Consider the following 26913-nt stretch of genomic DNA (forward strand, 5'->3'; position numbering starts at 1 on the left):
GAAATGGATCCATTAAAAAAATGGATATATTCAAAACAAGAATAGGTCAACAAGATGAAAGTTCTTATGTGCTTTTATTAAACTTCTCAGTTACGGGGCCTGAGGCATATGTCTTTTAACAAAGTGAAAGGAAAGCAATTAAGAACAAGAGAAAAAAGTCATGGTCCAAATATTTTTTGTAAGTAAACATAACGCGATATTGATCACCATATGGAGTGTAAGAAAGGAGTATCCATTTGACCTTGGGTTGATGCTGAGAACGTCTTCTGTCAAGTCATGACTCTAGGCCCACACAGAACACAACGCAGACCATGCAACAACTTTCTCCCCCAGTGAAAACTCTCTACAACCGGCGGAATGTAAGCCACAATTGGTCTTCAACCCTCGATCAAAGAAAATAGAAAAGGTCTAACTACAAGGCCAAAACAGAATATAAATATTAACAAACATAGCAACGTAAAGGTATAATGTGTCTGGCAGAAGTCGGGGAAAGAAAGATAAAGGGAAGGATAGGGATACTTCTATATTTACCTTGCAAAAGATACTATCGAAAGTGGATGGATTCCTAACTGGCTGAGTGTGGAAATAGCTCATTCAGTTGATAAATGAATAAACAACTTTTGAAACCTACACAGTGAACTTTCACTCAGCAACAGGGAGGAACGATGTATGGATACATGCCTCGGCACAGATGAGCCTTAACGCATTATGAGTGAAAGAGACCATTCACAAAATGCCCCATACTTGCATAAATCTATTTATATGAAATGCCAGAAGAGTCTGATTTAACAGAGGCGTTGCACGGGGCTGAGGTAGGAATCGAGGATAGGGAGTGACTCCCCGTGGGATGTTTTTTTCCTTCTGGAGTTGAAGAAAATGTTTAAATAGTGGTAATGGTGGGACGGTTCCATGAATGGGCTCAAAACCATTGCTTGGGACACTTTCAAAAAGTGAATTTTATGGTACTTGCGTTCTATCTCAATAATGCTATTGAAATGAATGAAAAGAAGTTGATGGAACTAGAAAGTGATTTTAAGGCTTTCGGGATCAGGAAAGCAGTCAGTAGTTGTTCATGGGGAAAAAAAATCTAGGAATATAATATAATCTCTGCTCAATAACCTGAACACTGCCTCCACTTCCCTCCCTTCCCCTCCTCCATTTTTAAATGCAATGCCCTCAGGCCAGTTTCATGCTAAAAACCCTCCAATGCTTCTGTTGTCCTTAGAATAAAATTCCAAGCACCAGTTCCTGCATAGCTGACCCCTGCTTACCTCTTTTATCTCATCTTATACTCACCCCCCTATATTCCTACCTTTCTTTGCTGTTCTTTGAGCCCTCCAAGCTTGCAGCCAGAACCTGGGGGACTTTTCTTTCTTTCAAGATTTTATTTATTCACTAGAGAAAGAGAGAGAAAGAAAGCATGAACGGAGGGGAGAGGCAGAGAGAGAGAGAGAGAAGCAGACTCTCCACTGAGCAGGGAGCCCAATATGGGGCTCTATCCCAGGACCCTGAGATCACGACCTAAGCTGAAGGTAGACGTTTACCTGACTGAGCCACCCAGGCGCCCCAGAACCTGATGATCCTATACTCACTGTCACTCCACTGGAATGTCTCCCACGGATCTTCACATGGCTGACATTTTTCATTCATATATTAGCTTACACATCAGCTCCCCACAGACCTTTCCTGATTCTTCCCTCATCCTTATCTCAGAAGACCCTTTGTTAAGTTCCTGAAGGATAAAAACAAGAGCCAGGATTGCAAATCTGCTTTGGGTGCTCTTGGGCTCTGAACCAGAGGAACCGCAATCGCTTAGGACAGAGAAGAGGAAAATAGTGATGCTGTGGAAATCACAACTCAGCTTCTCAGTCAGTGATCCTGCCACTGGGGAAATGAGTCCTCTCATTCCCCAAACAGAATTTTACCTTTATATTGAGCCTCGGAGTGATGTTCTCCTCCTGATCCCCAGGTTGTACAGTTCTAGAAATTTTATCTGAACATCTGTATCACTTAATTTTTTTTAAAAACAGAGAAGTTCCCTTTTCTCATGTTTTGAAATGCAGAATAAATAGGATGTATGGGGAGATCTTGGTATTGTACCACACTGTGCAGATTCTAGTACCTTACCCCATGCATTCACATTCCTCAGCCATTGAGGGTCTCATAGTGCAAAATGTGCTTGATCTACATTAAAGTTCAGTGTCTTAGGCCATGGGGCATAAGACCCTTTACAATAGGAGCCACTCAGCTTTTCCAGCCTTCCTTCACGTTTTCAGCAAATATCAACACTTAGTATGTGCCCGATTCTCTGATAGACAGTGGAAATGAAAAGATAAGAAACCCAGTCCTGCCTACCTTCATGGAGCTGGTAATCGAATAGGGAGAAGAGTAGCCATGGCAATGTTGAGTACTGAGATGTAGGTATGGGACACCTGCTGCCAGCTAAGGGATATGTAGGACCAACCAGAGAAAGGGGAGAGAAAGGATAACATCTGAACAGAAGGCGCCATATCTTAAAAGATGTAGACTCAGGAAAGAACATTATTAAGGAACCCCAGTTGTCTACCTGGAATGTGCATGCTGGGGGAGGGGAAAGAAGAAGCTGGTTTGGGCCAGTCTGCAAAAGGGCCTCTTAAGCCAGTCTGAGGGTTTGGGATACTGTCATCAAAGCTATGGAGAACCATTGTAGAGACAGAGTGATGGCAGCGATGTGATCAGATTTTCATTCCAGTAAATGTGCTCCTACAAGCATGGAAAGGTAAACCAGGAGGCAAGCCAGGACAAGAGTGATAAGACCTTCAATGCTACCATGTCCCCAAAGAGCTCCTTGACTCCAGACTCATCAGACTATCTGGTCAACCACTTCAGGCTCTGTCACACCACAAGCCTCCATGCTGTTATACCTCTGCTTGCAAATGCCCCTGTTCATCTTGGCAAACTCAGCCCTGAAGCCCCAGTTCAAATATCTCCTCTTCTTCAAAGGATTTCTTATTCCCTTTATCTGTACAAAATCAATTGTTTCTTCCTACCTGTTCCCATAGCACTTTATAAATAACTCGATTATAACAATTATTATGCTTCCCCTTTAGCCTGTAAGATCATGGAGAGGGGAGGGTCCTCTCTGAATCTCCCTCAGCTGGAACACTCTCCAACACTTAGTTGATGATTAATAATTATCAATTATTGGGATGTCAGTGAGTGACAGGTTTGTCCCTCTGGCTGAACTGTGTCTCCCCAGGTTGTCCAGCTGGAGGAGCTACTGGCCGTGCGACACTCCGTATTCGTGGTGGGGGGCGCCGGCACTGGCAAGTCTCAGGTGCTCAAGTCCTTGCACAAGACCTATCAGATCATGAAACGCCGCCCTGTCTGGGCTGACCTCAACCCCAAAGCAGTCACAAATGATGAACTCTTCGGCATCATCAATCCAGCTACCAGAGAGTGGAAGGATGGTAAGGGCGGGACACCCGTGGGACAAAATTCCTGCTATGCTGAGTCCCAGCGGCAGGCTTGAATCTACACCCAAGGGTGAACTTCAGAGGAAAGAACTCTGGCCTGATCAGTTTGGAGGGAGAGAAGGAAGCGAAAAGAATCAAAGAGAGGCAGACCCCAGTTTTGGCTTGGAGGGGAACCTAAGCCCTTGAGAGATTCTCTCTGCTTGGAGACCCTTCCAACTGCTCCTTGAGAAAGGGCATTGAAAGAGGAGAAAGCAGGGCAGGCATTCTCAAACTGTGGTTCTGTGACTGTGTAGCTGAAGTCAGAGTCCCTACATTCCCTGGCAGTAGATTTAAGACACGGGTTGCAGTTGGGAGTTCACAGCTCATTTCCCAAAGAGGTAACATGGCAGGCTCTGGCTTCCCACAGGGGGCACCTGTTCCTGTCAGTCCCCAGGAATGATGGAGAGACACCACTACAAATAACGGGGCCTCATGGCCTAGGTGAAGACATCATTCATGCCCGTTCATCACAGATGGGTTCTAGAACCATGCTTTTTTCTACAGTGATTCACAGGGTCCCAGACTCCTGTTCACTTAGTGCTAACCCCAGTGTCACCTTCCAAGACTTAGAAATCACTGGTAGATGCTGGAAAGGGGCGCTGTCATCCGGAGAGAACTGACAAGAGAGCTCTGAGCTGATATGACCTCTTTCTAAAACCCACGTGGTTTCTGGAATGAGGGCCTCTCAGCTCCCTCCTCCCATCTCGGTGTCTGGCTACATCAAGGCCCAACTGCCCGGGATCTAATTTAGGGCCTTGAGTCAGAGGCCTAGAACAAGGGGACTTGATGGGCAACCTCTCTGATTTTTATTTCACTCCCCATTAATGAAGTTTAGTATCTTTTCCTCCTTCTTGGCTTTCGTAATTGCCTCTTTTCTGATTTTATTTCCCTGTATTATTTTCTTGTCCATTTGTAACAGTTCTTTATATATGAGAGATAGTAACGCTTTGTCCATTCTGTGCATCACTAATTGTTTTTTCTGTCTACAGAAACCGTAGAAACCTGTAGACCATTTGTCTACAGGCACTTTGTGGCATATTTACCATGCACTTTAAAAAAAAAACTTTTTAAAAGATTTTATTCATTTATTTTAGAGAGAAGAGCAGGGAGGGATAGAGGGAGAGGGAGAGAGAATCCCTAGCACATTCTGTGCTGAGCACGGAGCCAAACGCCGGGCTCAGTCTCACAACTCTGAGATCACGGCCTGAGCTGAAATCAAGAGTCAGTCGCTTAACTGACTGAGCCACCCTGGCGCCCCAACCACACACTTTTTAAAAGAGGAAATTAAAAGAGGAAATGTCTGTCCATTCTCTTAGCATCTGGCATTCCTCTTCAGTTGCTCATTCTTCCTCTTTTTCAGCTATAGACACAGTATCCTAAATTGGGTCCTAAAGATTCCTTGTACGTGAGCATTTTTTTTATCCATCTGGGATTTATTTTTGGGCTCAGTATGAGGGAGGGAATCCACTTCGTATTTGCTTCCAAAGGGATAATTGAATGTGTCAAGACCATTTATTAAGCCATCCATCCTTTCCCTCTGCATGTAAGCACCAGCCTGCCATATATACCGAGATCTGATGCTGGGTTTTCTGTTCTTCCCATTCATTATTTAATCCTATACGAGTGTCAGTCTACTCCATTCACAGTCATTTTATAACATTTTAATGTCTGATGGCATAAGTTCCTCCTCAATATTCTTTCATAATTTTCTTGGCTAGTCTCGGGCACTTCTTATTCCATATGAAATTTAAGCTCATATAATTCAAACTTTAAGCTGTGTTGTAATTTTAATTGAAGTTTTATTAAATATGTAGTATTCATCAAATATGGAGACATTGACAAATATTTATAATCATAAATCTGTATTCACAAAGAAAGAGAACTACTAAGCGATGGAGGACCACTTTTTAAAAATTTGGGGGGAATCTGGGAAAAATAGGAATGTGGTTGATATTACTACTACACTTTTACCAAAATTGGCAGATCCAATAGACAGAAAAATAAGCATTGTCATAGAGAAATTGAGAAATACATCATCAAACTCAATAGAACACATCATTTAGAAGTAGGAAACATTCCTTTCTTGGTATATTCCTAGAACATTTATACATTCGAAGTTTAGTTGGGCACAGAAGAAACTAAAGAATTCAAAAATATCAATGTAAAGGCCACATTGTCTGATAATAGTGCAATAGATGTAGAGATGGACACTAAAAATGACCCAAAATAATCGTACTGATTGCAAATCAAGAGAAGCTCACAAGGCAGTTGGGTGGCTCAGTCAGTTAGGGGTCTGACTCTTGATCTTAGCTCAGGTCTCTGTCTCAGGGTCTTGAGTTTGAGCCCTGCATCAGGCTCCAGGCTGGGTGTGGAGCCTACTTAAAAACATTAATTAATTATTTTTAAAAAGAGATGTTCTCTTAACCACCCGGGTGAAAGAAAAAAAATATATATTGAATTTCTTCTTGGAAACAGTAAAAAGAACAAACAAAAACCAAGGAAGCCTGCCAAAGGCCAATAAAGAAGAACTCTAAACTCTTCTTATTTTGGAATATGGGCTAGAAATGAAGGCAGTCAGTATCTGTCCTAAGAAATTATTCAGAGTAGTAAACTGAACCTGAAAAAAATTGAGAAAAAGAAAAGAAGGATACAGTCTGAAATTAATGGGAAGGAACCAAAAAAGAAGAAAAAATCAGGAAGGATAAATAAAACGTAAATATGGGTTCTTTGTAAAGACCAGGAAAAGCATTTTGAGCAAGACTGATGGGGGAAGAAGAGTAAAAGTGTATCCAATTAAGAATTAAAAGCTGTAATAGATCAATATTAAGATGGAAGAGATACTTAATTATCTGTTACATGTTTGGAACACTAGGAAAAATAAAAGTGATCCTTTAGCAAAATATAATATTAACAAAATTTACTTAATAAGAAGCAGAAAACAAACTAGTGAAAAAGCAGGTTAAAACAGTAGCCAAAAAGAGTTTCCAAAATGGTAAAAAAGGATACCTCTCAATTCATGTTATGCAACCAGAATAATCTTGGTACTAGCACTTACAAAGAACCTAAAAAAGAGCCCAATTTCACTTAATCATATAGATTCAGAAATCCTGAATAACAGTAGATCCCATCTCTATGTTAATAAAAATAAGAATACATTTTGACTAAGTAGAATCTACTCCAAGAATGCAAGGACAGATGGATTTTTTTTTAAGTTTTCATGTAAAGCTTTGCAAAATTAAAGGAGGAAATCATGAGCTCAACAGTAGGTGCTAAAAACTCAGGAGCTGTTCCTAACTTAAAAATTCTAAGTAAAATAGGAATAGATAGAAAACCCTTAAATATAATAAATTTAAATCTTCATAAATAAATCTTTGTCTAAAGTCCAAAGGAGGGGGGAGCATTCTGAATGATGAGAAACTAAAGCCATTTCTATTAAAATCAAGAATAAGTCCAGGGGAGCTGTTACCAACATTATTATTCAGTACTCTTGGCGTGGGATTCTAGAAAATGTAGTAAGACAAGAAAATGGAATATATGATGTAAGATAGAGGAAAGGAAAAAATTACTATTTTGCTGCTTATACAACTTTATGCCTAGAGAATTCAGTAGACATTTTGAAAAAAATCAGTAAAATTAATGTGAAAATTTACTAATGTAACTAAGCATAAAATATATACACAGAATTTGATAATTTTTCTCTCTATAGCCAGCTATAAAGGGGAAATACAGAGGAAAAAATCCAATTCACAATAGCAACAAAACTATGAAATGTTGAGGAATACTTTTAGCCAGAGATATATTGAAAACACTATAAAAGTTTATTATGGAACATAAAGTAATATTCGAGTAAATGAAAAGACATACCATAGCATCAACTGGGAAAGCTTACTATCATAAAAATCAATTCTGTCCAAATTAAGATCTAAATCTCATGTGGTGCCAATTAGAATCACATTGGGAATGTCTCTCAAAGCCTGGGCTGCCATCACGAAAGATGAAATCTCACCTGGAAGGGTTTTCTGTAAACCCATCCTGTCCCAGTTGCCTGCTGAAGCGATTCTCTGTCACCTAAGCCAGTACCATCAGATTTTGCTGCGTTCTGTCGATGCTCTTCCTAAAAGGGTCCGAGGGAGACACAGAGACAGCAGCCCCTTGGCATTCACAAAGAGACTGCAATAGATTAAGATACAAATCCAGTCCTGACCTGCCTCCTCCATTTACACCTTCTCCTGGGTGTCATAGCTAAGAGGGAAAGGCTGTCTGATGAGAAAGGGCATCGATGAGATTGGTTGGTGAGTGATTCATGGTTGCTTTTAGGACTGTTCTCTTCCATCATGCGGGAGTTGGCCAACATCACCCACGACGGGCCCAAGTGGATCTTACTGGACGGCGACATAGACCCAATGTGGATTGAGTCTCTGAACACTGTCATGGACGATAACAAGGTATGGAGGGGGGGGGTATGTGTGTTGTCGGTGCACAATGTAGTGATTGGACAGCCCTCTGTGTAAGGGGGCACTCACCACAAGGGGGGGGGTCCCATCTGCCACCGTATGATGCTGTGACAAAACCACTGACCATATTCCCTATGCTGTGCCTTTCATCACCATGACTTGCTCATTCTGTAACTGTGAGCACAGTACTGCCCACTCCCCTTCACCCATTTTTTGCCCACGCTCCCACCTCCTTCCCTGATGGACCACTTTATCTTTTTTTAAGATTTTATTTATTCGAGAGAGAGAGTGTGGGGGGAGGAGCAGAGGGAGAGAGACCAGCAGACTCCCAGCTAAGCCTGGAGCCCAACGTGGGGCCTGATCCCACGACCCCGAGATCATGACCTGAGCCAAAACCAGGAGTCAGACACCCAACCAACTGAGCCGCCCAGGCGTCCCCAGAGGAACTACTTAAGAAGAAACAGTAATATGAACCCTAAACCCTTCTTAGAAGCACTCTTGTTTTTCCAATATGGTCTAGCCCGTTCGAATCCTTGACTGTCATTGACTCTTTTTAGAGAACTTGTTTTTTGACCCACTGCACACACAGAGATGGAGGTAGAGGGGCTAGAGGAAAAGAGGTAGAGGATTCTTGTAGAAAATTCAGCAAATACTTGTAATCAGAGTGAAGAAAATAGTCCTCCTTAATCCCTGTCCGGAGGAATCCGCCCTCTCTCCCTCCTACCTGGGGTGTCCCTCCCTGTGTCCAGGTGCTGACCCTGGCCAGCAATGAGAGGATCCCCCTGAATCCCACCATGAGGCTGCTCTTCGAGATCAGCCACCTGCGGACGGCCACACCGGCAACGGTCTCCAGAGCAGGTATGACCCAAGCAGGGAAAGAACCCGCCAGGCTGCTCACTTGGAAACAGGTGCTTTCAGCCTTGCGTAGGGTACGGCCGGCTCTGAAGGAAGCTCCAGACAGGAGGCAGACATAAATCCCATGGACCTCTGGCTGGCTTCTAGCCCCGATCTGTGTCCATGAGGGTGAGCAGGTGACCTAAGGTCAAGGCCATGGGCTGTTCTTAATTCAGAGATGGGAAGGGACAGCCCCTGAGCTGGGTCACTGTTCTCTGCCCAGAAGGGCCTCAGCTGAGCCTGCTTTTTGGCCAGTTTCCACCTCCCACATCAGTGGAGATGAGCAGGGACTACACTTCTCACTGCATCGTGGTGAGAGTGACAATCTTATACCTTAACTTACCTCTGACTCCCCTGCAAAATTGATCTGCATGGCATAGAGCGTCAGGACAGAGGGTCTGATCTCCACTGTCACATCAGATTCCCTCTTGAGGACCCAGCTGAGGGTGGGCACATGGGTCTGGAAAAGTCTGTATTTCTTCCCTAGGTTTGCCTAATAGGCCACCAGAGACTTGGTGGCTTTCCAGACAACAGACATGTACTCCCTCACAACTCTGGAATTCAGGCATCCAGCTTCGAGCTGTCAGCCCTCCAGGGGAAGAAACCTGCCTTGCATCTTCCAGCCTAGGCTGCTGGCCCCAGGACTCCAGCCTCCACCTCCTTAGTCACGTGGCTGCCTACTCCGGGTGTCCCTTGTCTCTTCTGTCTCTTATGGGGACACCTGTAAAAGTTCTAGCCAGATAATACATGGCAATCTCATTGTGAGACCCTGAATCACATCTGCAAGGGAAGGGATTTTTACTGGGTAAGGTCACATTCACAGGCTCCCGGGATTAGGACAGAAACATCCTTCTAGAGCCCACCATGACCAGAATGGGTCATCACAGCCTTCTTTCCTCCAGAGCCTAGATTGGCCACTTGACTGGTCCCCACCCAGAGCAAACCCAGAGCAGACCTGCTTACCCTCTCAAACCAAGGCCGGCTTTCTGTTTCTTCAGAGTCCAGGCTTCTGTACATTTTCTACCCACACAGAGTAACTCCTGGAGGTAAGGAGCCCGCTGTCCTCTGTTGAGGCTTCACTGATCAGAACTCCCCGTGTCCCCAGGAATCCTGTACATCAACCCGGCAGACCTGGGGTGGAGTCCTCCAGTGAACAGCTGGATTGAGAAGAGGGAAATGCAGACCGAGAGAGCCAACCTCACCATTCTGTTTGACAAGTACCTCCCGGCCTGCCTGGACACGCTCAGAGCCAGGTAGGCCTTGAAGCCCAGCGCAGGAGCCCGTCAGCTCACACCTGATAGCCCGCGGATGTCCTGTCCTGTCCCTGAAGCCAGATGTCCACAGAGCCTTCCCCTCTGGGTTAGCAGGGGGCAGAGGGCGGCACACGTTACCAGATGCCTCTTGTCTGCTCAGGCAAGAATACGGAGGAAGTCTGCAGAGCCTGTGGGCTGCACTATGAGATGACCGTCCTGAGATCCTTCACACTGCAGGGCACATAGCTGGCCTCCTTAGAAATAATACACATGTCCACTGAGCAGACCTGGAGGTGACGATGACACGCGTCAGGGATAAACAGGGCCCACTTCCTGTCACCGGCTGAGTATGCCCACTGCCCAGATAACGCAGGACCCAATAGGGCATGTCAATCCTCCACTCTGGCCCCTGGGGACTCTGCAGATTCGCTTTTCCTCTTACAGGTTTACAAAAGCAAAAGCAGTAATCGCTAACCACTTAGCCCGTGAACAAAAGAATGAGTGCTCTTGAAATAAGGAGACTTATTACAGCAGGAATTTTGCAGCGCCCTGCAGAGGGAGGCTCAGGGTCTGGAACCTGGTTTTGTTCTATCCTTTCTTGCCAGTCGACGTGCGCTTCCCTGAGTCAGGCAGCCAGCCTCCTAGTTCAGCCAAGTCCAACCATCAGCAGTCGGGGCTAGGGAGGCGGCATGGCTCAGAGATCCGAAATTCTCAAACCTTCACCGAGGTAGGGTTAGGATGATGTTTCTGGGAGACGAAGGCCACTGTTCAGAACGATCCTTGAGTGGGATGGAGCAGAGCTCGAAAGCATGGAGGGGAAAGGGATCTGTAGGTGGCAGGAGGCCCGGGCACTGTCCCAACCAAGAAGTATTTTCCCGATCTGCCTCATTTTCTGAAACCCTTGAAACGTCTCCAGTCTCTGTGGCCTGTGGGCTCTTTATGGCCTTGGGATCTAATGAGATAAAGCAGCCTAGGTGGCAGGCAAGGCTGGAAAATGGGCACGAGGGGTCAGTGGTCCAGGCGGCTAATACTCCACGGGAAGGGCAGGTTTGGGGAAAGTAGCGAGCGTACCCCATCCTACATCATTTGCTGAGACACTGATCCAGTAGAGCCTGCGGCTGAAAGTCAGGCTCTTTCTGACTCTGGGCTTTTAGGACAAGAGATGTCAAACTCGTGTGTGTGTGTGTGTGTGTGTGTGTGTGTGCGCGCGCGCGCGTGCGCACACGCACACGCATACAGAAGAGCGTGCACCAGCCTCCGCACCAAGCTTCGGAGATTCTGGCAGTGTGCAGTCCATCTAGAGACAGTCCCCCACCCTGATGTCTGAACTCTGTGGCCACCAAGGATGAAATACGTCCATGGTGTACAGTGCCCGCATGGGGTGCGTTGAGCACTCACTCGATTCCTAAGAGGGCAAAGCATCCATGGGCAGGGGGCTGAGGTTCCGGGCTGTGCCCTGGGCACCACGGCTGTCAGGAACCAGCCACAGGCCTCCAGCTCAGACTTCCCTCCTAAGGCCAGCTTTTGAGGGGCCCCACAGAGCTGTGGGATGTCCACACGTAATAATTTTTATATTCAACAAGCTGGCCTCATAGGGGGGGATTATAAATCAACTTGATTTTGTTTCCTACTACTCCTTCAAAAACCCTTTTTATGTGGCTTGTCCTCCTCCCACGCCTACATGAAATCTAGTCCCCATTTGTGACTTTCCTGGTCATTCTGCAGTCATTCAGAGACACATGTTCGCTTGTAGGGACACACACGTGAAAACGTGGAAAAGCAAACTCCATTTACAGGGAAAGCTTCTGTCCCTGCCCCCCGCTCAGGCCTGCTCTCACCTGCAGTAGGAAAGGAGTGCTTGACATCTTTTCTCCTCATTCCTCTGCCCCCCACCCTACCACCAACCCCCAACCAGCTGTAGCTTCTGCCCCCTTGGGGTCAAATGGGGACAGAGTAAAGAGAAAGGGTAGGAAAGGCCTTAATGGCTGGAACCAGCATGGTCTGAGCTACACGAAGCGTGGCAGATGTCAAACCCGACTCTCTCTCAAAGATTCTGAATTCCTTGGCCCCTCCGCCATCACTGGAGACCTCCGAGGTGCCTTTCTTGGAAGTAAGAAATGCCTCTCCACCAGCCGGTCATGCAGGCGCCTCCTGCAAAGCCCTCCAGTGGTCCTTGGCTTTTGGACCACCCCTGGATCCCAGGAAATGCTCACGCCTCTTTGCTTTGATGAACTGGGGTACAGGCTGCCCCAGCAAGCATGCTCCCCACACTCCACTGCGAGATAAGCAGGTGTCCTTGGGCTACCTGAGCACCTGTCCCTTCCCACCTCAGAGCAGCCATGCAGCCCCTTCCAAGCGCTGTGCCGGGCTTACACCTGCCTTCCCTGTGAGCTCTCCTCCAAACCCCAAATGCTAATTTCTCTCCCCTCCCAGCATCTCCCACTTTGACCCTCTCTATCCCCTGAGAAGGCCAGGGGCCCCGCAGTTGTCTGGAACCTGCTGGCAATGGTCCATGTAGTCGACCTCTGTTGCCTTGGTGCCTCACGCAGAACCGGGCATGAGACAGTGGGACGTGAACCTTCCATCACAAATCACAGTGGGAAAAATGAAGGCAAGCCTGTCAGTCCTTAATTTTCTCATCCCTCGTGGAAGTGGTGCCTAGACCACGGGACAGCCTTATGGTAGTGTTGCCATTAGGACCGCCACCTGGTGAGAGCCGAGCACACACCGGACGCCGCAGAGGGGTGGCCATGTGCAGTGTGTGCTCGCAGGGGGTGAGCAAGCCTGTGAATGTGCACATGCACGCTCACACTCGTGCTCCCTCGTGCATAAAGGCATCTCTTGGTACCTGCCCTTCAGTCAGGACCTCCAAAGCCAGTGTGGAAAGTTCACAGGCCGAGGCGAAGAGAGCTGTGTTTCCAGAAGATAAACCCCATCTAGAAAATCATGAGTGTGAAAGTGAACATCTGTTGGGCCCCCTCTGCCCCCACCCCCAGCAAGACTCTGGGTCCCGAGAACAGCTTTTCTGTGTGGCTGAACTGAGGGAAGGACCTGAAGGACAGGAAGGACCAGCCTCAGCCGCAGCCCCGCACCCTCCTGACCCTTGAGGAAACGGTGAGGGAGTGACGATAAGATTTTACCCCATCGTGTCACAGTGGTCTACACCCCTGCCGATGACAGAGAGGAGCATTCGGTGTGCAGAGAAGGGAAGAGCTGACGGGGAAGGTCCCAGAGGAAGGGCCATGAGAAAGAACCTGTTCAGAACACTCTGGGCCCCTCTTACTGAGGAGCCAATGAGAGTGAAGGCTTATGTCGTCCCCACATAATCCCAAAGAACTGATGGGTCACAGGTCGCCCCAAAACCAAGTAGGTTCCAACAGGCCTCCAGCATGGAAAATTCAGTATCGTCCGGCGTATCTGGGTCTCTCTTTGCAGATTCAAGAAGATAATTCCGATCCCAGAGCAGAGCATGGTCCAGATGCTGTGTCACCTTCTGGAATGTCTCCTGACTGAGGAGGACATCCCTGCGGACAGCCCCAAGGAAACCTATGAGCTATATTTTGTGTTTGCGGCCATCTGGGCTTTCGGCGGAGCGATGGTCCAGGACCAGGTAAGAGGACGTGCCATGGTCAACGTGCAAACCCGCAGTGGTTAAAATTAGTCTTCCAACAAAGATCTGGAAAAATAGGACCGTAAAATGTCAGAATGAACATGAAGGCATCAGACTATATGATTACCCGTCCGTTGATCTGCTAGACATCAGCCTCCAGAGAAGGGCCTCTTGGAGTGAGACAGATGAGCTCAGGCTATGTTTTGAGCTCCTGCTTTTGGAGTTAGTGATGTATCCCAATTTCTTGGGGAGTTGCAGTGTTTTTGGAACAGAGGTGTAGGTCCATTGCTTTGCAAGACGATGTGTGTTTGATGGATGGAGTGATGCTGTGTTACAGAAGCTTTAGAGGGCAGAATCCCCTTAGCATTCCAGAACCAGTGCGATACGGATGACTCTGTGCCAGACCAGAGTTAATCAGCAATCCCCCACCACCACCACCACCGAGAGAGGAGTCAAGATGGCGGAGAAGTAGCAGGCTGAGACTACTTCAGCTAGCAGGAGAAGATCAGCTAGAGAGCTTATCTAAAGATTGCAAACACCTGCAAATCCATCGGCAGATCGAAGAGAAGAACAACAGCAATTCTAGAAACAGAAAAACAACCACTTTCTGAAAGGTAGGACTGGCGGAGAAGTGAATCCAAAGTGACTGGAAGATAGACCCCAGGGGGAGGGGCCAGCTCCCAGCAAGTGGCGGAGCAACGGAGCACAAAATCAGGACTTTTAAAAGTCTGTTCCGCTGAGGGACATCGCTCCAGAGGCTAAACCGGGGCGAAGCCCACGCGGGGTCGGCGTGGCCTCAGGTCTCACAGGGTCAGAGAAGGATCGGGGGTGTCTGAGTGTTGCAGAGCTTGCGGATATTGGAACGGGAAAGCCGGCTGCAGAGATAGAGCCGACAGTAAGCTCACAGCTCGGTGTTGCCTTCAACCGGTCGCAGGCTCGGAGCGCGGCTGGAGGTCAGGCAGACGGGAGCTACTAGGAGCTGTTCGCTGAGGGCGCACTGGGAATCGGGGCCCCGGGCTCTCGGCTACTCCGGGCTGGAGACCAGGAGGCCGCCATTTGTATTCCCGTCCTCCGGAACTCTACGGAAAGCGCTCAGGGAACAAAAGCTCCTGAAAGCAAAACCAAGCGGATCATTCAGCCCGGCCCCTGGTAAGGGCGGTGCAATTCCGCCTGGGGCAAAGACACGTGAGAATCACTACAACAGGCCCCTCCCCCAGAAGATCAACAAGAAATCCAGGCAAGACCAAGTTCACCTACCAAGGAGTGCAGTTTCAATACCAAGGAGAGAGCAGCAGAATTCCAGAGGAGGAGAAAACAAACCACGGAACTCATGGCTTTCTCCCTGTGATTTTTTAGTCTTGCAGTTAATTTAATTTTTTTCTTTTTCATTTTTTTCTCTTCTTCTGCTAAAATTTTTTTTAACTTTTACCCTTTTCTTTTTTAACGTTTTTTAACTAGTTTATCTAATATATATATTTTTTCTTTTTTATACTTTTCTTTATTTGTTTTCTTTTTTTAAAATCTTTTTTTTCTTTTTTTCTTTCTTTATTTTTGAACCTCTTTTTATCCCCAAATCAGAAGAGATCCCAATCTCTTCAATCTCTTCTTTTAATTCTTTTTTAAATTCTTGATTGAATTTTTAATTCAATCTCTTTTTTTAAATTCTTTCTTTTTCTTTTTTTTCTTTCTTTCTTTTTGAACCTCTTTTTATCCCCAAATCGGAAGAGATCCCAATCAGAAGAGATTGGGAGATCCCAATCAGAGGAGATCCCTCACCCACGATTTGGGATCCCCCCTCACGATTTGGGATCTCTTCTGATTTGGTTAAAGCATATTTTCCTGGGATTGTTGCCACCCTTTTAGTATTTTACTTGCTCCTTCATATACTCTTAGCTGGACAAAATGACAAGGCGGAAAAATTCACAACAAAAAAAAAGAAAAAGAGGCAGTACCGAAGGCTAGGGACCTAATCAATACAGACATTGGTAATATTTCAGATCTAGAGTTCAAAATGACAATCCTCAAGGTTCTAGCCGGGCTTGAAAAAGGCATGGAAGATATTAGAGAAACCCTCTCCAGAGATATAAAAGCCCTTTCTGGAGAAATAAAAGAACTAAAATCTAACCAAGTTGAAATCAAAAAAGCTATTAATGAGGTTCAATCAAAAATGGAGGCTCTCACTGCTAGGATAAATGAGGCAGAATAAAGAATTAGCGATATAGAAGACCAAATGACAGAGAATAAAGAAGCTGAGCAAAAGAGGGACAAACAGCTACTGGACCATGAGGGGAGAATTCGAGAGATAAGTGACACCATAAGACGAAACAACATTAGAATAATTGGGATTCCAGAAGAAGAAGAAAGAGAGAGGGGAGCAGAAGGTATACTGGAGAGAATTATTGGGGAGAATTTCCCCAATATGGCAAAGGGAACGAGCATCAAAATTCAGGAGGTTCAGAGAACGCCCCTCAAAATCAATAAGAATAGGCCCACACCCCGTCACCTAATAGTAAAATTTATAAGCCTTAGTGACAAAGAGCAAATCCTGAAAGCAGCCTGGGAAAAGAAGTCTGTAACATACAATGGTAAAAGTATTAGATTGGCAGCTGACTTATCCACAGAGACCTGGCATGATATTTTCAGAGCACTAAACGAGAAAAACATGCAGCCAAGAATATTATATCCATCTAGGCTATCATTGAAAATAGAAGGAGAGATTAAAAGCTTCCAGGACAAACAAAAACTGAAAGAATTTGCAAACACCAAACCAGCTCTACAGGAAATACTGAAAGGGGTCCTCTAAGCAAAGAGAGAGCCTACAAGTGGTAGATCAGAAAGGAACAGAAACAATGTACAGTAACAGTCACCTTACAGGCAATACAATGGCACTAAAATCATATCTCTCAATAGTTACCCTGAATGTTAATGGGCTAAATGCCCCAATCAAAAGACACAGGGTATCAGAATGGATAAAAAAACAAAACCCATCTATATGTTGCCTCCAAGAAACTCATTTTAAACCCGAAGACACCTCCAGACTTAAAGTGAGGGGGTGAAAAAGAATTTACCATGCTAATGGACATCAGAAAAAAGCAGGAGTGGCAATCCTTATATCAGATCAATTAGATTTTAAGCCAAAGACTATAATAAGAGATGAGGAAGGACACTATATCATACTCAAAGGGTCTGTCCAACAAGAAGATCTAACAATTTTAAATATCTATGCCCCCAACGTGGGCGCAGCCAACTATATAAACCAATTAATAACAAAATCAAAGAAACACATCAACAATAATACAATAATAGTAGGGGACTTTAACACTCCCCTCACTGAAATGGACAGATCATCCAAGCAAAAGATCAACAGGGAAATAAAGGCCTTAAATGATACACTGGATGAGATGGACATCACAGATATATTCAGAACATTTCATCCCAAAGCAACAGAATACACATTCTTCTCTAGTGCACATGGAACATTCTCCAGAATAGATCACATCCTCGGTCCTAAATCAGGACTCAACCGGTATCAAAAGATTGGGATCATTCCCTGCATATTTTCAGACCACAATGCTCTGAAGCTAGAACTCAACCACAAGAGGAAGTTTGGAAAGAACCCAAAAACATGGAGACTAAACAGCATCCTTCTAAAGAATGAATGGGTCAACCGGGAAATTAAAGAAGAATTGAAAAAAATCATGGAAACAAATGATAATGAAAATACAACGGTTCAAAATCTGTGGGACACAACAAAGGCAATCCTGAGAGGAAAATATATAGCGGTACAAGCTTTTCTCAAGAAACAAGAAAGGTCTCAGGTACACAACCTAACCCTACACCTAAAGGAGCTGGAGAAAGAACAAGAAAGAAACCCTAAGCCCAGCAGGAGAAGAGAAATCATAAAGATCAGAGCAGAAATCAATGAAATAGAAACCAAAAAAACAATAGAGCAAATCAACCAAACTAGGAGCTGGTTCTTTGAAAGAATTAATAAAATTGATAAACCCCTGGCCAGACTTATCAAAAAGAAAAGAGAAAGGACCCAAATAAATAAAATCATGAATGAAAGAGGAGAGATCACAACTAACACCAAAGAAATACAAACTATTATAAGAACATACTATGAGCAACTCTACGCCAACAAATTTGACAATCTGGAAGAAATGGATGCATTCCTAGAAACATATAAACTACCAAAATTGAACCAGGAAGAAATAGAAAGCCTGAACAGACCCATAACCAGTAAGGAGATTGAAACAGTCATTAAAAATCTCCACCAAACAAAAGCCCAGGGCCAGATGGCTTCCCGGGGGAATTCTACCAAACATTTAAAGAAGAACTAACTCCTATTCTCCTGAAACTGTTCCAAAAAATAGAAATGGAAGGAAAACTTCCAAACTCATTTTATGAGGCCAGCATCACCTTGATCCCCAAACCAGACAAGGATCCCATCAAAAAAGAGAGCTATAGACCAATATCCTTGATGAACACAGATGCGAAAATTCTCACCAAAATACTAGCCAATAGGATTCAACAGTACATTAAAAGGATTATTCACCACGACCAAGTAGGATTTATCCCAGGGCTGCAAGGTTGGTTCAACATCCGCAAATCAGTCAATGTGATACAACACATCAATAAAAGAAAGAACAAGAACCATATGATACTCTCAATAGATGCTGAAAAAGCATTTGACAAAGTACAGCATCCCTTCCTGATCAAAACTCTTCAAAGTGTAGGGATAGAGGGCGCATACCTCAATATCATCAAAGCCATCTATGAAAAACCCACCGCAAATATCATTCTCAATGGAGAAAAACTGAAAGCTTTTCCACTAAGATCAGGAACACGGCAGGGATGTCCATTATCACCACTGCTATTCAACATAGTACTAGAAGTCCTAGCCTCAGCAATCAGACAACAAAAGGAAATTAAAGGCATCCAAATTGGCAAAGAAGCAGTCAAATTATCACTCTTCACAGATGATATGATACTCTATGTGGAAAACCCAAAAGACTCCACTCCAAAACTGCTACAACTTGTACAGGAATTCAGTAAAGTGTCAGGATATAAAATTAATGCACAGAAATCAGTTGCATTTCTTTACATCAACAACAAGACAGAAGAAAGAGAAATTAAGGAGTCAATCCCATTTACAATTGCACCCCAAACCATAAGATACCTAGGAATAAACCTAACCAAAGAGGCTAAGAATCTATACTCAGAAAACTATAAAGTACTCATGAAAGAAATTGAGGAAGACACAAAGAAATGGAAAAATGTTCCATGCTCCTGGATTGGAAGAATAAATATTGTGAAAATGTCTATGCTACCTAAAGCAATCTACACATTTAATGCAATTCCTATCAAAGTACCATCCATCTTTTTCAAAGAAATGGAACAAATAATTTTAAAATTTATATGGAACCAGAAAAGACCTCGAATAGCTAAAGGGATATTGAAAAAGAAAGCCAAAGTTGGTGGCATCACATTCCGGACTTCAAGCTCTATTACAAAGCTGTCATCATCAAGACAGCATGGTACTGGCACAAAAACAGACACATAGATCAATGGAACAGAATAGAGAGCCCAGAAATAGACCCTCAACTCTATGGTCAACTAATCTTTGACAAAGCAGGAAAGAATGTCCGATGGAAAAAAGACAGCCTCTTTAATAAATGGTGTTGGGAAAATTGGACAGCCACGTGCAGAAAAATGAAATTGGACCATTTCCTTACACCACACACAAAAATAGACTCAAAATGGATTAAGGACCTCTATGTGAGAAAGGAATCCATCAAAATCCTTGAGGAGAACACAGGCAGCAACCTCTTCGACCTCAGCCGCAGCAACATCTTCCTAGGAACATCGCCAAAGGCAAGGGAAGCAAGGGCAAAAATGAACTATTGGGATTTCATCAAGATCAAAAGCTTTTGCACAGCAAAGGAAACAGTTAACAAAATCAAAAGACAACTGACAGAATGGGAGAAGATATTTGCAAACGACATATCAGATAAAGGACTAGTGTCCAAAATCTATAAAGAACTTAGCAAACTCAACACCCAAAGAACAAAGAATCCAATCAAGAAATGGGCAGAGGACATGAACAGACGTGCAAAGAAGACATCCAGATGGCCAACAGACACATGAAAAAGTGCTCCATATCACTCGGCATCAGGGAAATACAAATCAAAACCACAATGAGATATCACCTCACACCAGTCAGAATGGCTAAAATCAACAAGTCAGGAAATGACAGATACTGGCGAGGATGCAGAGAAAGGGGAACCCTCCTACACTGTTGGTGGGAATGCAAGCTGGTGCAACCAATCTGGAAAACAGCATGGAGGTTCCTCAAAATGCTGAAAATAGAACTGCCCTATGACCCAGCAATTGCACTACCCTAAAGATACAAACGTAGTGATCCAAAGGGGCACGTGCACCCGAATGTTTATAGCAGCAATGTCCACAATAGCCAAACTATGGAAAGAACCTAGAAGTCCATCAACATCTTCTTGAATGGATCAAGAAGATGTGGTATATATACACAATGGAATACTATGCAGCCATCAAAAGAAACGAAATCTTGCCATTTGCGACAACATGGATGGAACTAGAGCATATCATGCTTAGCGAAATAAGTCAAGCGGAGAAAGACAACTATCATATGATCTCCCTGATATGAGGAAGTGGTGATGCAACATGGGGGCTTAAGTGGGTAGGAGAAGAATCCATGAAACAAGATGGGATAGGGAGGGAGACAAACCATAAGTGACTCTTAATCTCACGAAACAAACTGTGGGTTGCTGGGGGGAGGGGGGTTAGGAGAAGGGGGGTAGGGTTATGGACATTGGGGAGGGTATGTGCTTTTGGGTAAATTGGAAGGGGAGGTGAACCATGAGAGACTATGGACTCTGAAAAACAATCTGAGGGATTTGAAGTGGCGGGGGGGTGGGAGGTTGGGGTACCAGGTGGTGGGTATTATAGAGGGCACAGCTTGCATGGAGCACTGGGTGTGGTGAAAAAATAATGAATACTGGGGCACCTGGGTGTCTCAGTGGGTTAAAGCCTCTGCCTTCGGCTCAGGTCATGGTCCCAGGGTCCTGGGATCAAGCCCCACATCGGGCTCTCTGCTCAGCAGGGAGCCTGCTTCCCTCTCTCTCTCTGCCTGCCTCTCTGCCTACTTGTGATCTCTCTCTCTCTGTCAAATAAATAAATAAAATCTTTAAAAAAAATAATGAATACTGTTTTTCTGAAAATAAATAAATTGGAAAAAAAAAATCAGCAATCCCCCGAAACCCCGAGCTGTCCACAGGAGCGTGGACCAAAGGTTAAATGACATCTAGGGCTAGGAAAACAAGTCACTACTTCTATCGTGGTATTGGCTGCTGTGGCTCAGGTATGGGGGTAGGGATGTTGGCTTGGAATATCTTGGCATCCTATTCCTAACCCTTCCAATATCCCCATAATTTTTCTTTTCTTTTCTTTTAAAAAATTTTATGAATTTATCAGAGTGAGCACGAGCTAGGGCAGGGGATGGCGGGAGAAGGAGAAGCAGGGAGTCCGAAGCAGGACCCCAGGATCACGACCTGAACTGAAGGCAGACGCTTAACTGACAGAGCCAACCAGGCCCCCCCTGCCGACATTTTCCTGGTTTAGTTTTCTCCAAATGACAAGTTCTTTATCTGGAAACATCAGAGTCAAGGTTAGGCAGGCCAGTCTTGGACAGCCGCCCTCAGCTATCAGGCAGTGTCACATGGGGGGCTGAGGGCACAGACTCTGGATCTGAATCCTAGCTTTGCCACTTAGGACCTGGGAGACGTTGGGCGAATCGCTTCCCCTCCCCCCACCTCACTTCCTGCCTGTGTACGAAGGCGATGAGGGTGCTGACAGCGGTGCCCAGTTTCTATGGCAGTTGTAAGGTTACAGGAAGGGATACTGTTTGCAATCGTCCAACACAGACACATGCAAAGTTCTTAAAGTCATGCTGGAGCGCACACCTGCTTATTAATAGTCATCTCATACCAGAAATACGCAGTTTCAGAGCAAGTGTCCAGCGCCCCCCCTCATTGCAAGGGATCAAAGCAAGCTGTAGTGGGTGAATAGTTCGGATTTACTCTTTTCTGGTCTGGGTTGATTGGAGGCTCTTTTGAGGAGAGAGGTAGAAAGTTTCAGCCTCCGGCAAAGCCGTGTTCTAGAATCCAAGATGTCGGTGAGCCTGGAGTGCAAATTTCAAACGAACAATTAATTTCTTGTCCATCTGCACAGGCCCTGGGTGTTAGCATCCGTCTTCTCTCCCTTCCCTCCCTGAGATGCTCTTTGGTGCTCCACATTCAGAACGCAGCTCTCGCAAGGTCCCAGCCTACCTCTCCCCATTGCCAGAGCCAGAGGTTGGGCGGGGGTGGGGAGGGGGGAGGTGCACATACCCAAACTGCGAGTGAGACATCTGAGAATTCCACTCTGCCTCTCATGGTCTTTGGAGATTCTCCGTAGACTGTTGCTTTGACAGCTTTCCATTTCCCCTTTGAGGCAAGGAATCCAGCAGGATGGACGAGACCTCGCCCAAGTACTGAGATCCAAAAGGCACAGGTTACTGCTTTCCATCAAATACAGGCCTGACCTTTCAACAGCTCGTGTGTCAGATAGCAACGCTGCTGGGCTTCTCCCCCGGGTTGGTGCTTAGCAGGCAGTGGGGGCTCAGGGTGAAGACACTTGGTCAATTTCTCTATGGCAATACACATTTAAATCCACTCAGCTCTTTTTAAAAGCCTGGGAGAAAGCATGCCTCCAGGCATCCCGGGCCCTGGAGCACTTGGAGCCGTAGGCAGCCATGCTAGCACATGGGGAGAGGAGGAGGGAGAAAGCTTTTAGCAGCAGGGAAGGCCCAAGGCCCTGACTCCAGCCACATTCAAGCCAAACACCAGAAATAGTGCCCTAAGTAGAAAAACAGGAAGCCGGCCAAAATATTCACACCAGGAACAGCGGTGGTGCTGGTGTTTGTAAAGCTGTCATTAAAGCCAAGGAGAAAGTCGATTTGCAGCCCATACCCGAGTTGGAGCTTCAAAAGCAAGACAAGGTTCTCACTGAATACTTTGCAAGGATCATAGGAAATGGTGATGTCTCAAAGAGCACCAGCTCTCTGGGACCAAACACCTGAATCCAACTCGTGGTGCCTCTGTGTGCTTCTAGAAGCTGTCCTTTTCCGTTTCTGTCTTTTCATGTATCAGATAGGAACAGTTGGTATTAGCCAGGAGAGCTCGGAGCCTGGGGAGCATCAGGTGAGCGGATGTTACAGCCCAGACTCTTGTGCAGTATACAGATGGACCTCAGTGTCCTCAAGTTCAAGGGGCAGGAAGGGGCCACAGGACTGTCCAGATCCAAAGGCAATGGGGTGTCTGAAGGGGCCTCTTTGTGAAGGTTACTTCTGAAGAGACATCCAAGGAACTGAACCGAGACAGCGCTTCTGGCTGACTTGGCAGAGGTGACCCTGGCTTTAGTGTCCCATTAGAGTGGAGGTGAGGTCATGTGCCAATATTGGAGAGGAGACAATGCTGGTACGACATATCAGCAGGGGGGGGGGGCTGGTTCCGTGACCCAGAAGCTCAAGGTCCACCCAACCTCCTTTGTTCTAGAGGTGGCCTCGGATTTTCCACCAAAATCTAGAACCAGGCTTTTTAGTAAGAAGTTAAAAATCTTGAAGGGTTTTATCCAGGAGCTAAAAATGGGTTTTTTTCCAGGTCTTCTGATTGTAGAGCCCAATATGGAGAAGATAGAGCACTCCCTTCATTTGAAGTCAGATCAGAAGAAGAACAGCAAACAAATCTGTCCTTCTATTAGACCTTGTTTCTGTTCTCATTCGAAAGCAAAAAAATTTTTTAAAAAGCACTCCAAAAAACTAAAAAAATAAATAAGAAAGCAAAAGTATTGGGGCACCTAGGTGGCTCAGTGGGCTAAAGCCTCTGCCTTCAGCTCAGGTCATGATCCTGAGGTCCTGGGATCGAGTCCCACATTGGGCTCTCTGCTCAGCAGGGAGCCTGCTTCCCCCTCTCTCTCTGCCTGCCTCTCTGCCTACTTGTGATCTCTGTCAAATAAATAAACAAAATCTTAAAAAGAAAGAAAGAAAAGAAAGAAAGAAAGAAAGAAAGAAAGCAAAAGTATTCAATCGTACTTACCCAGTAAGAGAACGAGGAGTTCCATTTCCTGTGAATCCAGAATCACTGCCATGCACCCAGCTTCCCCATTTGTCCAGCCTTCAAATTCCATCTTTGTCCTGCCCTCCAGAAACATTCCCCAAAATACCCAATCCAGGGGCACCCCAGTGGCTCCATCGGTGGTGTCTGCCTTTGACTCAGGTCACGATCCCGGAGTCCTGGAATCGAGCCCCGTGTCAGGCTCCCTGCTTGGTGGGGAGCTGGCTTCTCCCTGTACCTTTGCCCTTCCCTCCACTCGTGCTCTCTCTCTCTATCCCAAATAAATAAAATCTTAAAAAAATAATAAAATGCCCAATCTGGGTCTTTTTTCAGGTTTTCTTTTTTGGGATGTTTCCTAGGTCTGCCTGTTCAAAAAATAGGCTTCCTGCCTGTAGTATGCGGGTACACTATGGGGGTGTGTATATGTGTGTGTGCACGCATGTACGTACATGTTGTGTGTTTCAGCTTGGACGCAATGAGATTATTTGAGTCTACTGGATGTCCAGCCCTATCCTGAAGGGCTCTTGATCCAATGCATACGCATGTAAATTATATGTCTCTACCTGTTCCTTCTGTCAGAAAAACCAGCACAATTTTGTCTCTGCTGCTCCTACATTTTAGAAATTTTAGCTCTTGGAGGGACCCTAGAAGTCCTCTTCTCTAGGATGCTCATTCTACAGATGAGGGAACTGAGGCTCTTCTTACCCTGCCACCCCATACTACCCAATGTCAACAGCCACCATCTTACTCATTCTGTCCCTGACCGCCACCCTGGAATGGCTGAGTCTCTCAGCTGTCTGGGAGGCTGTGGGTCCATCTATCTCTTCAGGAGCTCTTGGCCACATTTTGCCCATCTTGGGGTCACGGGTGCCGCACCAGTATTCTTACACCTCTCTCCATGCACCCCACAAGGATGCTCAGATGCAGTGTCAGCCACATGGTCAAGTGGTGTCACACGTACCTGCTCAGGGCTGGCCCCTGAGCCGCTGTGGCTCATCAGGGCTGAGACCCAGGGAAGCAGCATTCCTCCTGAAGAAGCTGCTCCTTCGAGCAAAGCATCTCCTGTTCCCCACTCTGATCTCCTGCCTCAGACCAGGGCAGTGTGTCCAGGCTTCAGAAGCCCTGGAGAGCCTTGCCCCCTGACCCGCTCTGTGTTGGCAGCTCGTGGACTACCGAGCAGAGTTCAGCAAGTGGTGGCTGACGGAGTTCAAGACGGTCAAGTTCCCCTCCCAGGGAACCATCTTTGACTACTACCTAGACCCAGCAACAAAGAAATTCGAGCCTTGGTCCAAGCTCATCCCCCAGTTTGAATTTGACCCCGAGATGCCCCTGCAGGTGAGTGTGGCCCAGTGACCGAGGATGTACGGTTGCCCCAAGGACCTTTAGTGGCTCTGGTGGAAGCCTCTTTATCAGCAGCCAAGCATTTTAACCTCGCAGTAACTAGTCATCCCCCGCTACACAATTTTCAAGAGGAAATCTTAGTGCAAGGAACCCACAGATCCATACCACCCCCCACAAAGACCAGGTAACTTGATTACCAGACTCCACTGGCATCCTGGGTAACAGAGCGGGGAGACGGCAGGACAGAAGTTTCCCAAACCTATAGGGAGGTTGCAGGGAGGCAGACAGAGCTCCAGAGGGAGGAGGGTGTGCTCTCCACCGAGAAGAAAGAGCTTATGGGATGGTCTTACTCTGCATATGAAGGAGGAAGTCCCTCCTGCCCGTGGCAGCCAGCCAGCACCACCAGGCCTCTTCTGAAATGCTCCAGAAAGTTCTTGCCAGGCCCCTGTCACTCCCATGAGCCCGTGGCACACTCATTGTGTTCTCACCGCAGGCTTGTTTGGTGCACACGAGCGAGACCATCCGAGTGTGCTACTTCCTGGAGCGGCTCATGCAGCGGAGGCGGCCCGTCATGCTGGTGGGGACTGCGGGCACGGGCAAGTCAGTGCTGGTGGGGACCAAGCTGGCCAGCCTGGACGCCGAGGAGTACTTGGTGAAGAGCGTGCCATTCAACTACTACACCACGTCGGCAATGCTGCAAGGTGAGGGCCCGGAACACGTGGACGTTGGAGGGCGGGGGAGGGGGTGTCTGAGTGGCCACGTGCCCGGACGTAGAAATGGAGCAAAGCATCAGCACCTGTTGGGCCTGACGTCCCCTGTGCCCACACATCCCTCTCACCTCTCCTGTCCTTTCTCCACCCCAGCACCTCTGTTCCACTCCTCCTACACCCTCCACACTGACTTTCTCATCCCGCCTCCTGCCTTCCTCCCTGGCCTCTCAGATCCCTCCCAGGCCAGGAGGTCAACACAGAGCAGTTCTCAGGACCTGGATGCCAAGGAGAGCTGACACTCAGCGAAGGATAGCCACAGGCTTGTAGAAGCGGCTCTAGGGATCATTTCCTTCGCCCTTCCTGTCTTATTTTCCTGTCTTAGAGATAGGGAAACTGAGGCTCAGGGAATGTACACAATCGCCCAAGGTTACCATCAAGCAGCAAGGCAGGCAGGGTGCATCCAGCCTTCTGAGCACGTGGGGCTGCTTTTCATGGGGAGTTGACATGCTGGGCTCTTGAGTGGACTCAGGTCCTCCAGGTGTGGCTTCAGGGTCAGAGGTTCCCCCCGCAGAAAAGGAGTTTTCACCTTCCTAGAGTCACCTTCACCTTGACTCTCACTACCTGTAGGGACTCCTTGTATATAGAAACAATATAGAGAAGTGCTCATCCCTTGAACCCTAGGAGCAGCTCCCTTCTCAAGAGGTGCCCGAGCCAAGTTCCTGGTGATGGGAGAGCACCAGTAGGGCTGGGGTAGGGGGAAGCCCTGCTCGTATTCTCTCCCTGCACCTTGGCTGTGCTTCCCGCAGGACACCACAGTGCATGGCCACACCCACAATGCAAAACCACAGACCAGGAATTCCAGGCACTAGACTATTTGCAGACTGGTAAATCGGAAGCCATAGCTTAGTACAGGGAAAGTGAGCCTGGCATATTGCCTGTCCAACATCCAGGCTGTAGGCTAGCAGAC

General features: G+C 46.3%; 1 protein-coding gene across 1 annotated transcript in view; it reads left to right on the forward strand.

Annotated features, from left to right (window-relative positions):
• DNAH9 (dynein axonemal heavy chain 9) overlaps positions 1-26913 on the forward strand; it is a 334218-nt gene that overhangs the window by 140100 nt on the left and 167205 nt on the right. The window contains exons 32-38 of the mRNA XM_044249120.1: positions 3239-3449; positions 7812-7939; positions 8698-8806; positions 9948-10095; positions 13531-13705; positions 25057-25230; positions 25730-25937. Of these exons, the coding sequence (XP_044105055.1) occupies positions 3239-3449; positions 7812-7939; positions 8698-8806; positions 9948-10095; positions 13531-13705; positions 25057-25230; positions 25730-25937 (1153 nt within the window). The remainder of the gene's footprint in view (positions 1-3238; positions 3450-7811; positions 7940-8697; positions 8807-9947; positions 10096-13530; positions 13706-25056; positions 25231-25729; positions 25938-26913) is intronic.

Source organism: Neovison vison, chromosome 5, assembly GCF_020171115.1.
Source record: "Neovison vison isolate M4711 chromosome 5, ASM_NN_V1, whole genome shotgun sequence".
Taxonomy (NCBI): Eukaryota; Metazoa; Chordata; class Mammalia; order Carnivora; family Mustelidae; genus Neogale; species Neogale vison.